General features: G+C 41.7%; 1 protein-coding gene and 2 long non-coding RNA genes across 3 annotated transcripts; 2 read left to right on the plus strand and 1 right to left on the minus strand.

Annotated features, from left to right (window-relative positions):
- Window positions 1-2,946: 2,946 nt before the first annotated feature.
- LOC106170374 (cytochrome P450 2J4) lies at window positions 2,947-12,681 on the minus strand. The gene is made up of 3 exons (XM_013550219.3): window positions 12,140-12,681; window positions 4,610-5,575; window positions 2,947-4,287 (listed from the first exon to the last, which is right to left on the minus strand). The coding sequence occupies exons 1-3, from the start codon at window positions 12,510-12,512 to the stop codon at window positions 4,079-4,081; spliced, it is 1,548 nt and encodes a 515-aa protein (XP_013405673.2). The 5' UTR covers window positions 12,513-12,681; the 3' UTR covers window positions 2,947-4,078.
- On the plus strand, window positions 4,163-5,875 carry LOC147762561 (uncharacterized). The gene is made up of 2 exons (XR_015334166.1): window positions 4,163-4,324; window positions 4,568-5,875. It is a non-coding gene; the product is annotated as an uncharacterized LOC147762561 (long non-coding RNA).
- On the plus strand, window positions 6,519-7,802 carry LOC147762562 (uncharacterized). Its single transcript, XR_015334168.1, has 2 exons — window positions 6,519-7,179; window positions 7,368-7,802. It is a non-coding gene; the product is annotated as an uncharacterized LOC147762562 (long non-coding RNA).
- Window positions 12,682-12,718: the final 37 nt, after the last annotated feature.

Here is a 12,718-nt window from a genome sequence, read left to right on the forward strand (position 1 = left end):
GGTTATTCGCCCTGCACGCCGGCTAACCCACTCAGCGTAGCTGTCCTATAAATAGACTTGGACAATTTCTGTGCTGACACAGGCATCTAGACTTGCTTTTTGACAAAGGAGCACTAGTTCTCCCATACCCTCAATCTTTGGCGCACCAGCAAGGATTAAGACGTACTCTATAAATCATTGGGAATACCAGCGAAAACCGTTGGTCGTTTTAAGTGTACCTTTTACACTCTGCACTATGTCCGCTAGTGTTCTGTATTACACAATTATTGCATCGCATACTTGAATTTTGTATAGTATTTTAGATGCCCCTAACCTCAGAGGGTAACTCTATATCATATTCACCATCCCCTAACAAAAGTATAAATAAATCATTTCATAGAAAATTTTATTGTCATAAACATTAATGCAGCAATAACAACATACAAAATCCCTAAAAAGTGCATTTATTGGGACACAGGGTAATTTCACAAAATGCCCATGTTACCCCTAGTCTTGTTTTTTGCACCTATTTGGTACTTGAATAGCTGAGGAAATCTTGATTTGTTCATTTGTAATAAGAAACATTCAAAATTAGATTAATATATTCTAAAGACGACAAATTTGTGCAAATTTGTAAGCAGATAAAAAGGCAAAATCACACCATTTAAAGCGAAGGCCAAAATACATGTAGTCTCCCACGTAGTCTTCAAATGAAATATTTTATGCCATAATTTTATCACTGTCAATTTAGGATTTTCGCTCTGTCAGATGATATAAAACAATTCCATTAAAATGTAATTTATGAAGACATTATATACGATACTTTGACAGATAGCAGTGATATTTTCCTATCAATCGACACAATTGTCATTAAAGCGGAAATAATGTAGGCGACTTTATATTAGACTGCTATATATAGGAGTTCCTGCTTTCTTAGCAAGTTCTCGTGTTTCTCGGTTATTGTTAAGTAATAATAACACGACATAATGTCATCAGGTAGGCTGCCTTGACTAACTTATTATCTAACTTTGGGATCAAGATCGCCAAGTTCCCGAGGAAGTTCGATAACTCTCTTCAGCCATGGCATTTGGGTCTAATTCAAGGACATTGAGTCGCTCCCTCTCCCGATCATCAGCTGAACAGGTGAGATGAGGTGAGATTTTTCCTTTCGATTTATCAGATAACCAGTGTGGAATTTTTTAACCACAAAAAAAAAGTTGATAAAGCAGAATGAAGGATGGTAGAAGTGTATATGTTACTAACCAGCAGAGGTAATCCTGATTAACTTGACCACAGTGGGTACACAGAGGATGGAATGTAGGAAATCAATAAGCGTGTTCCCATAAAACCGACCCCAATTCATGAACCGGTGCGTCATTTCATGTAGACGTAATGAGAAAATGAGCACCGTTTTTCAGGGGAAAGTCTGCATGTCAGCTTTATTAAGCTAGTTAAAGCTAATGCCCAAGGCTCAATCAAGTGCGCCTTATATCTTCTTTATATTTAGTACTACATTACTCGAAAATAGTATATGTAACGATAAAGTGCAAATGTTATCGCATACACTGACAAGCAAAGGACTAACAATTGCTTTTCCACAGCGAGAGTACGTTCAAAACTTGGGCTAAAAGGCTTACAAACTCGCACAGGTGATGGACATAAAAAAAATTTTATGGTTTACATTTAATATAACCATTGAAATAAAAGACATGGCAGTGGGTTGTGACAAACGCTTGGGGCAGTTGTGGGAGGCGTCCAGGTTATTTGCACCGTCTTGGGTACTCAACTAGACGCCGAAGAAAAAGTGAGACTACTGCTGTACCGAAAAGGTGTTAAAACTTTATAAATCTCTGCTCTTCGGAAATCCCCCTCCCTCCCGCCTCCCCCGTACCATTCTTCATTAAAAGTATAACAGTACAAGCATAAAGAGTCAAAACCATGCGGCAAGAAAAAAATCCTTTTGTCCCCTTCTCCTCCCCCCCTTCCCGACTACCTCCCCATTAGCAAAAATCCCGAATCTGCCAGTAATATCTGGCATTAATTCATTAACTGAGGTGTGGATGGCCAAGCACAGCTAGCAACGGGATGCGGTGCTGGAAAACGCGAATAACTGTCAAACATGGAATGTGTCCCGCACGTGCCTCTCTTACTCTCAGCGGTTATTTATAGACTTTAAAAACACGAGTTATTTGTGATGCCCACACTGGTTTAATAGTCCGATGTGGTGGGGCAAATATGTCTTTTTTCACTTCAAAAGAAATTTCCGATATAAATTTGCTTAATTGTTGTTTATTGAATAATAAGTCTTGCAAGGAATCAACAAAAGGAGCTTTCCTTATAAGAACGATCAAAATGGGTAGTGCTTGTTAAGTCATGCAAACCTAGTAAGATGTTTAATTGAAAAATAAAAGAAAAATAGTTAAAGAAAAAGAGCATGGATTTACATTCCATTCCATTCTAAGCGAATTAAGTTCCACTGCCAACATTTTAATTGTTTCGTACTTCCTGAAAACAACGGACTAGTACCAATTTGGCCTATATAATGCAACTCGGAAGCCATTATGAAATACTTCCAGTTTTTCGTCCACGAGCACTTTCTTCATCAAAGAGGACTTTTTTGTATTGGGCATTTAACAGTCTTTACATTACACGCTTTAAGTGACGCCGTATTGTGTGCGCTTACTACCTAACTCTCGAAGACCGTCTGCAGAAGGACACTTTTAAATCCCCTCCCTTGACACCTGAAGCTTCTCGTATTATCACTTTCTCCCGCCCATCGATCCACGTGATTGAGAGTAACACCCCCCTTCCCCCTCCCCCCGATAGCAAGGATTCCTGTCCCCATCATTTCACACTGTCCTTCGATCCCCATGATTGAGAGTAAACCCCACCATGTCCCCACCCCGAACAAATGAGATTCCTGTCGTATTACTTTAACGTAATCATTATTTGCTGTCTGCGATACCATAAATTAAGAGAATAACTTTATTTTGAATCTTTGACTACAACACTGACACAAGGAACACAATTTTATGTTTCTTGAAAAAATAATTATTACAGATCAAATTTTGTACATATATACATTTCTAATCTATATGTTACAAATGAGTACGACATTTTCTTTTCTGTTATACAATGTGAAAAGAAATGTATTTGTTGCATTGACAAATAAATATAACGCAGTACAAAGTAAGTTCAGATGGCACTTCATGTCCCTTTGATTATGCCACAACATACTTAAGAGAAAGGGCCAATTGAATATTTGTCAAAAATATTTTACAATAATACCTAAGCAATGATCTGGAGAGAACTTTTATGCTTCTTTCCTTTTTCATTATCTCATTTTGCAACAGGATCACCTAGACTCTACCTGAACTGTTTATTTTTTAATCACAAACGGTAAACAGCTTTTACAGCAAATATAATATTATACAGACATAGAATACTGATTGTACAACAAAATGTCTCACAATATTGGCAGTTCTGGATGACAAAACGTCAATTCATAACAACACCTATCACATTTGCTCTTGGTCCTAGTGGATATACGTGTGTGTCGACGATCATTTCATACTTTAAAACCGTCATAGTGTTATATATTTACCTCTAGGTTTTAAAAACTGCCCGAATGACGTCAAATCGTGATGTCATGTCATGCACTGATGTTTAAATAATGACTCATCTTTTCATATTAGACACTTTACGTCACATTTCATAAAAGTGATACCATCATATATGTAGTCTTAGTCACATTGCACTCTTCTCTTGTGGAAATAAAAACGTTATTTCTCACATAAGTGGCTTTTTATCAATACATATTATTTCTCACATAAGTGGCTTTTTATCAATACATTAATTTCAGCAGCCGATAATGCTGTCTTTTTTGCCACAAAGCTCTTTGGTTTTTTCTTGGTCTCCATACGCAGCCGGCACTGTAGGGGTTACAATAAGGTCAACAACTTTATAATGACGACAGTAATTCAATAATGACGTCAGCAACTCAATATGACGTCAGCAACTGAATGATTGAACATCTTCAACTTGGCCACGTCCGTTTCTTTAGTACACCTTTCCTACCAGTCCATAGAATTATTTACCTTTATAAAGAGGCATTCACAACCCGTTTTGAAAATCTCGGCGTGGCGCACAGCCGGTATCGGGGAGGCGTAAGGGTCAGCCCTTGCTTCCCTTTAACAGGAGGAAGCTCTTCACCCTCGGGAGGAGTAAACGTGAAATTTCTGAGGATGGTGGAGAAGAAAACGAACAGCTCAGTTTTTACGAAGGCCTCCCCGATGCATGAACGTCTACCTAGAAGGAATTGAATGTAAAAATGTATTTAGATGAGGTAAAACTTGGGAAATATGCTGTTGCGTGCGTGCAGTAGTAAATGTTTGGTACCAATGAGACTAGTTAATTAGCCGAAATTCAAATTCTTGGAATCAACAGTGGCAGCAGTTAAGGTCCATTACAATGCTTACCGGTAGTTTCCACAAATCTAAATAAGAGGTTTTAAATCTAACATACATTTCTAAAGTACAACAATTACCAAATTTACTATTCAATATTTTTATTTTAATTCACTTTTCAGTACTATCTGCTTCTGAGCGATAATAAAACAAATAGAACTTACCCACTGAGAACGGAATAAAAGCATCTGGTTTATTCCGTAAAAGGCCTCCATTTTCATCTAGGAATCTCTCAGGCCTGAACTCCTCCGGCTCCGGCCAATACTTTTCGTTCATCATCACAGACCACAGGTTGGCAATCACCATCGTATTTTTGGGGATTGTGTACCCGTTAAAACTGACGTCTTCTGTGGTGGCTCGTGGCAGACCAAGAGGGACGATTGTGCTGCGCCTGTTGATCTCCATCAGCGTGGCTTGAGTGTACGGGGAGTGCCGCCGGTGGTAGTAACTGGTCGCAGTGACATCATCTTCCAGAAGCGAGTCCAGTTCGTCCTGCACTCGGCTCTGAACATCCGGGCAGTGCAGCATGAAGAACAGAGCCCAGCGCAGAGAGGTGGCCGTGGTTTCGTAGCCCGCACACAGCAAGTCGAACACCATGATGGTCAATTGTTCGTCGGAGAATTCCGGATCGCCCTCGTGCCGCGACTTCTCGTGCATCATGGCGTCGAGGAAACCACGCGTGACGGCAGGATCGTAGGTGTCTTTCGACTGCTGAATCCAGGTCTGAATTGTGTTCTTGATAACGGCTCTGTTGTACGCCAACTCCTTGTTCACTGGAAGCCAGGGTATTTGGAGAAATGGGAGGAAATTCTGCGCGGCGGCCGCGGCGGCAAGCACGGCGTTGCGGTTCACGCAGCGGAGGAGCTCTTTGAACAGCTTGTCATCCTGGTCGAACCGTTTCTGGAACACCATCATGAAAATGACGTTGGCTACGGCGAGATTGACCATCTCGGTGACTTCGAAGGGTTCTCCCGCGGCAGCGTGTTGACCAATGGCCTGCACCAGGATCTCAACCTCGCTCTGCATCATTTCCTCCAACTTTGGTTGGCCAATGCCCATCTCTCTTAGCAGCTGGAGCGCGAAGCGGCGCCGAGCGGAGAAGCCGTGGCCGTGGTCGCTGGACAAGATACCTGAAACGATAATATAAATCTAGGGTTTAATTATCAAAATTTGTTTTATAAACTGACATTTAGAACAAAGAAATAGTCCATGCATATTTTTATTACAATAGCGATTGACGCCAATTTTATCGCACTGAGCCAAGATTAATCTATATTTATTATTGGTATTATAGGATTGTTAAATGTTTTCATCTTATATCTTATCCTAACTAAGCCATGCTCTGTCAGGGAATTAAAAAAAGAACAAATGGCAACGTTTTACTGGAGTGGCCAGGTGTCATAGAATGAAATAAAATAGAGAATAATATGGACGTAGGTTTAACAATCCCCATAAACTTTATACAGAAAACCTACATGTACTTCTTCCTAAGATAAATCCGTAAAAGTCCACTACAATATAACAACTATCGATCTTAGATAATAGCCATTTTTTAATTGTTGTACAGCAGACTCAATATTTTCATGCTACTTCTAATTAATCTTTGGTCATCGAAGGCTAAATTAGTCGGTCTTTACTTTGGCCCCTGGATATCATTATGGCAAAGCCGGGGATCTATGGCTGTATTTTCCGTATCAGTGTTCATAATGTGTTCACTCATTGCAGTGCGCCATCGAGGGTTGGTGTGTTGTACAAACCGCTTCACCAGTCAAAACATCTCTGATAATCAACAAACTAAACATAATATACGTAAGAAGTGGAGCAACTTTCTGATGCAGCTTCGAGCACGAACAATGTAATGTAGAACTAATATGCGTAACACCAGAGAGCCTTCCGTATATGTCCAGCTTGGACTTCTGACGTATTCAACAATATCGTTGAAAATAACTAATGGCAGTGCTTACTAGGATGATCCAGCCATCAAACGCGAGTTAATCATCACAACTTAGTTTACGGCAAGAGAGCAGAGAGGGGGGAGAGGGAGAAGGGAGGGAGGATCCCCTGAATTTTATCTACTTTTAATTTAAAAACATGTGCTCGCAGATAGTATGGAGCTGCAACTTGTTCTCCTGTTTCTTCCCCCTAGGCCCAGGGACTTCAAGCCTATTTCAAAATACGTCCGGGACTTGCCCTTGCGCTAAAGACCCCGCCTGCTCCAGGCGTGGCTTTATACAACACACCCTCGACTCATTGGATGCAAACACCACCCAGTGAGTACGAATGCACCCAACCAAAAGATTTGCGGTGCGCTTAAAAGAAGGGGCTCTGGAATTCGGTCAAATGCCTCTTTTCTGAAGAGCGTTCTTTGTTTGCAGGATTAAAAAGCAACACGGGATGAGGGAAAACAAATAACCCCGCTCGCCGTTCAAAGCAAAAGCGCCGCTCGATGCAAACCAGTGCGCAGTGCCCTGGTACAACATCAGCTAGGAAGCAGACGGCGGCCAGGACCGGGGTTCCTTATTAGAGCAGGAGAGAACTGAAAAAAAAGCCACGCAGGGGGTTGTTTATTTCTACACCAGAAGTCTGGTCGGGTCGACATCGCGGTAAAGCTATGTCAAAATTTCTATTTTAGGCCCAAGGTTACCCTATGTCGTTCACCATGAGCTGCCAAATGAGTGTTACAAACCGTACGAAGTTTACAAGATGGAAATAAAATGATCTGTAACATTGGTCGGTATGTAGGCTACAATACTGAAGTGCTGGCAGACTGTTTATTTTCGTCCCTAGATCTAGAGCATTAAATAATGGAGCTACATCTGTATATTTATATATTTATATAAATTTAAAAAAGAGAAGATTGAAGCGCACAGCTCAAAGCATTTTATTGTAGACAAAGTCTATCAGACCTCACCTTCTTTCCAGGATAATAGGATTTCAGGTGAAAAGTCGACGCCGAGACAAGCTAAAAATATTTTTAAGAAAAAGAAACAGCGCAGGGGGAAATTAATGCGAAGTCGTGATGGCAGAAATGAGGCCCACTCTACCATTCAGGTGACATTCTCCAGACACCTGGATTGCGGACAGTTCAAATGGCATCCAAAGATCCCTACGGAAAAGTTAACAAGAAATGAGGATTTGTGCTTTTTTTAAAGTCTGATAGAACATCACATACTGCGACGTCTGTGCTAAGTATGCAACTTGATACATTTACCTGGCTAAAACATCCGTAACCAGTCTTTTATATAATTTTAAATTCAATCTTTTTATACACGTATAATACATAATTTGTGATCAATTTTAGAGTAAAACAACTAAGATGTTTTCGTTCATTTTGGGTCAATAAAATAATAAACTGTTTCTCTTTTTGATACACATTTTCCTTTAGATCAATTCATTGACTAATTAATTAATTAATTTCATTTTATTTATTTTTTTATTTATATATTTACTTTTTTTCATGTATCAGGCATTGGGTATAGCAGTCCTTATGTTAGGGCGGAAGGCCGACTCCCTTGTAAGGACGAGCACGTACCGAACAATTGCACCTGTAGCTCAAAATAAAAGACGCGACTGTACCTAACTTTTGCTTTATTAGTTTACGTACACTGGTAATAATTTACGTGCTGTACGCAATTTTGGTCTTGCGTGGCGTGTGAGCAGCAAAAGGTTTGTCCATACTACCTCCTTGACTCTTGAAGGTTTATCAAAAAACAGAATGATTATCAGTAAATTTAGGCATAAATTGTGCCGATGCAGAGGGGGAAAAGATATTTCAAGGTGTACGTAGTTTATAAATATTCCATGCAGGCTAAATTTGGTACTATGGGCACCTTAATCAGCCCCCAAAAACGTCAAAAACACAAAAATAGCGGGTTGTTTAGAGCTAAGTACTCGGTGAATCAGAACGATCCACAAATATATCGGTCCCGTTTCCTCTGGGGTGTAAGACCTCTTTGCCTCGCTGCAGTTGAGCGTGCAAGTCAGGGGACGGGCAGCCTGTGAATTAAACATAAAAGAACGCCGAAATTCTTGCTTTATTTTTTCAAAATAAAGAAAACCCCAAAGTGCGCCGTCATGAAAGGGCACGGGGCTTGAACTCGCTGACATTTTAACCTAAGCAAATGACGTGTGGCTTTCGCGGAAGGCGAGAGAAAGTAATTAAAAAAAGTTTTAATTGTTAAGGTAACAAAAGCAACACGGCTAGGGGGGGTTAGAAAGTAGATACCACATCGTTTCTTGCGGACTTCTCACGGTTTGGTGTTTGTTGATATTACCGGCAAAGCAAGGTGCCTGCATTGCAATCGTTCTTATTTATAGATAAATAGACGCTAAATTTAGTGTGTACTCCAGAAGCGCATGGCTAGTTCTTTCGTTTTCACATAAGTAGGTTACAGCGGGTGGTCTCCTCGAAACCGCAATATGGGGACTTCGCACTCACCTGAGACGAAACGTTTAAAAGGGGAAAAAAGCTTTCGCGGTTTTTTTCTGGACCGGCAACCGTTCCGTGTCGCTGGCGGCCTATACGGTTGCAGCAGACGCCGACAGCGTCCACAAATCAGAGGACCCATTTTCAGACAGTTTTGTGAAATTTTTCAATCTTTGAGAGATTTCTTTTTCTAGCTCAGCGTCAAAAAATATGATCCTTATAAACCAGGACGGTGCACCGATTTGCTAATAAAGTATACACCATGAAGCGATCTGCAGATAAAAAAAAATAAAAGACACACACGAGGCAAAACGATACAAAACGGCGACAAGACAGACTTCGGCAAAAAAAAAAAAAAAAAGAAAGAAAACGGGATTTTTATAATAGTTTCTTTAGCAAAACCGATGATTCAATTCTCCGACATTCAAAAGCATCCAAGCGCTGCTAAGCGTGTTCGTAACCCTTTCACACTTATAAACGAAACACTTTGCGATATCTGTGGTATCAATTTGAAGCAGTTTTTACCTTCAACCCATTAGCTCTCCAGCTTATCATTTCCTACAGTTAAACATAAATTCATGGAAAACAACGTCATCGGGATTAGAGGACAAATCACCGCTTACCGGGTTACTAGCTAAACGAAAAAGTGTGCAAAATGAATAAACGTTTGCTTCATGGATACTTATCGAGACAATAGTGGCGTGATGAGAATCAACTTAGCAAGATTTAAAAGCATTTATGTATATGTGAAAATAATTGCGCAAGATTTGCTTATGCCTGTGTCTTAGCAAGGGCACACTATAAGAATGATACAAATGCGTTGCCCGATAATTATCAAAGGTGGGGCGTTAACTAGTTTTACCAGATGGACTAATTGTGTATACTATTTAAGAGGTCCCTGATATCAAAGGGTAAATACAGGGTTGGTAAAAATTAAAAAGATGTTAGCTCAATGAAGCTTGTTTTATCATGGGATGATGAAAAGGTCACGGAACTGGGCACCTGGAATGCGCTATAGGGTCACTGGTCCGCGTGCGTGGGGGCAGAGTGTTTTCAGTTACGCCAGGGAGTCATAAAAATGGGTCCGCGTGGACCACGCCCGTGCTACCATGATACCGTGTCAAGAATCAGGACCGCAAGTGACCGCTGACTCCGCAAATGGTCTTAATGCTGGCCAGCGCGTCTCATGTTACACCCATTAGTTCACCTGAGCGCGTGCGGCACCCCTCATTAGCAGGCAGTGAGGCCAACCAGTCGAGTCACAGAACAAGTTCACGAGAGTTTTAGTTTACTACAAATAAACCATTTCTAAAATTAGTTGCATTATGTCTGCGGTCAAATAGTGGGCTACTACTTGGTCTTTGAGCCTAATTCAAAGCGGGGGGAAACTACTGAAACGTGAAAATGTTTTCGTCTTTCGGGCTTTCATTAAAGTAACCGCATTAATGCTATGATGAGAGGGTCCTTGATTTCCTGGTTTGGTTTCGATAAACTGCTTTTTCAAGACAACATGTTTATATTATTTTTGTGGTCTGTCCAGAAATTCATTAAAACAAGGCTATTTACGGTTCAACCCGTTTCGTTACACAGCCTCAATTACATATCCACCCACTCTTTGCACTGCCCTGTCCCTATTAATTGTTGTTTGTGGTAACGTGTGTAATAAATAGCAGCGAGAGTGCGTAAATACTACGGTAGCCTAACATTTCCATTGTGTATAACACAGATAACAGTTCACCGCTTGGTCATCTTAATATATACGTTTGGATGTTAAGTAAACCCAGGGGCAGATATCATAAACTATCAAAAATTATTCCTAAAATTCTATTTTACTTTTAATATATTCCCATCAACTGTTTTCAACGTTAAGCTACAGTAAAGCAGCGTAATTGAATCTGAGAGCTTCATGTCTTAAAGGGTACAGGTATCCGCAGTATTGGCAGGCGCTCTGCGGTGTCAAATGAAATCCACAGGATCATGATTACAGCGTATTAAGTAGGGCAATTTGTGGTCAACCGCGTTAACGTGTAAATATCGCCCAAAGTGCAACCGTGCGGCCACCCGGCATAAAGGCGCACTGATTAATCCACAATTCGGCCCACGCGATTGGCAGCAGATAGCAACAGCGAGTACGCACGCACTACGGGGAGAGTTTAAATTAATGGTCCTATTTGCGCGGAATTTATTTATTTATTGTTTACTGTCGAGAAACAAGGTGCTTTTCATTCACTCGCGTGTGTATTTTTCATCAGAACAACGTGAGTAACCACACATCAAAGGCAATTCATTAAATGAAACGCGATGAAGGCAACCTTGAGTCAGTTCGTAATCAGATGTCTGTTTCAATGACTGCCCCCACCACCCACGCCTTGACCCTCCCAATGCTTTATCCCGGCATCACACAGTTCTTTTTTATCACTATATCTATGGGAGGAGAGAGACCACAGTCATTATTGACCTTAGATCACAGACATTGATCACAAAACTTGGGGGTGTCCCCGCCGTGGAACCCCCCGGTGTGCGGACGGCCGCGAGATGCAAACAACCTTCCACCTGGCGTTCCGCGGCCGTCGGCGCTGCTGGACTCGCGCCTGGCCAGCGGTGATGTAGCGTGCGTTGGTATACCTGGTTTACTAGCCAGGCCAAAAAAAGTTTGATACCTTAGGGCGCCGCTGCGAGCTTAAATACGCCCAGGTACTGCAACCCCGGGAAATGCACCACCCATATGACAGAGGCACTACTTTGATATGCAATGCTCAACGTTTTCAGAACACCTGAGGGTAAACTACATCGGATTCTCAATAACGAAATAGACAAAAAATTTGCAGATCGACAATATGCCACCAAGCGAGCAACAGTTTTAGCTCAGAAATAAACAGTTCAAGTTGAAGAGCGTTTAGGCAACGAATTGATGGAGTTGACTGCTGTCAGAGGACAGCGTGTCACAAGAAATCGAATCTAACCTGTTACCTCTACGCCACACAAACACAAGTGCACTTACAAGAGCTCTCAGCTTAGCTGTCACTACTTATACAAATACTCAATGACAATCACCACACCAACTCAAGGCCATTTAATTGTCGTTAGTATTAACGTATTCCATGGGGACACTGTTATGACTATAGAAGGGGGCATGTCAACATGGCCAGTCTATCCTCCTCGATGTACTTAACGTGATTATACCACTATTACTTCATCTGATACATGGTAAACACCTGCATTAACCTACTGTAAGGATCACGATAACGTTTAGTACTTGAGTACTCACCCTTTCGCTTTAACAGCGCCTTCAAACTGGGCAGATCGGGGCGTCCGGCAAACTGGGCACTCTTCTTCAAAAACGCTTCTTTGATAGTCTCCAGCTCGTTGAGCACGATCACTTTGCGCGATCCGAAGTTCACGGTGAAGATGTTCCCATATTTCTTTGCCCAGTCCATCAGCACGAGGTGGGAGTCCTTGGCAAGCCAAGGGAGACTCCCCACGATGGGGAGACCGCGGGGCCCCGGAGGCAGACGCGACACCCTGCGAATGAGGAACCAAGACTCGATGACAGCAAGCGTCAGCAGCACTGCGTGGATCAAGCTCTGGACGCTCACTCCGTCGATGAGGACCTTATACATGGACAGCAACAACGTAGCCATTCTTTTTGATGCTAGTTCGCTATTTCTTGTTACAATTAAGTTAGGTTTTGAAGCGCGTCTCTAGACGACAGCGTTCCCTAAGAACTTTCAGCGAGTTCTGAGCGCTGCATCGAAGAGCTGCTGCTTTTGAAAGGCCCGGCCGGCTTCTCGTCCGCGTGAGCTCCGACATCATCTTAAAGTGTTACAACGCTGCGGGCGGAGCACCT

Source organism: Lingula anatina, chromosome 4 (assembly GCF_051362555.1).
Source record: "Lingula anatina isolate TDL-2025a chromosome 4, LinAna3.0, whole genome shotgun sequence".
Classification (NCBI taxonomy): Eukaryota; Metazoa; Brachiopoda; class Lingulata; order Lingulida; family Lingulidae; genus Lingula; species Lingula anatina.

What these genes read in the sequence shown, in the direction of transcription:
- LOC106170374 (XM_013550219.3), bottom strand. Translation starts at nt 12,512, where the DNA reads ATGGCTACGTTGTTGCTGTCCATGTATAAGGTCCTCATCGACGGAGTG. An exon ending in GGCGCTGTTAAAGCGAAAGG is followed by an intron (nt 5,576 to 12,139) that starts GTGAGTACTCAA and finishes TTATCGTTTCAG; the next exon opens with GTATCTTGTCCAGCGACCAC. An exon ending in TTTTATTCCGTTCTCAGTGG is followed by an intron (nt 4,288 to 4,609) that starts GTAAGTTCTATT and finishes AATTCCTTCTAG; the next exon opens with GTAGACGTTCATGCATCGGG.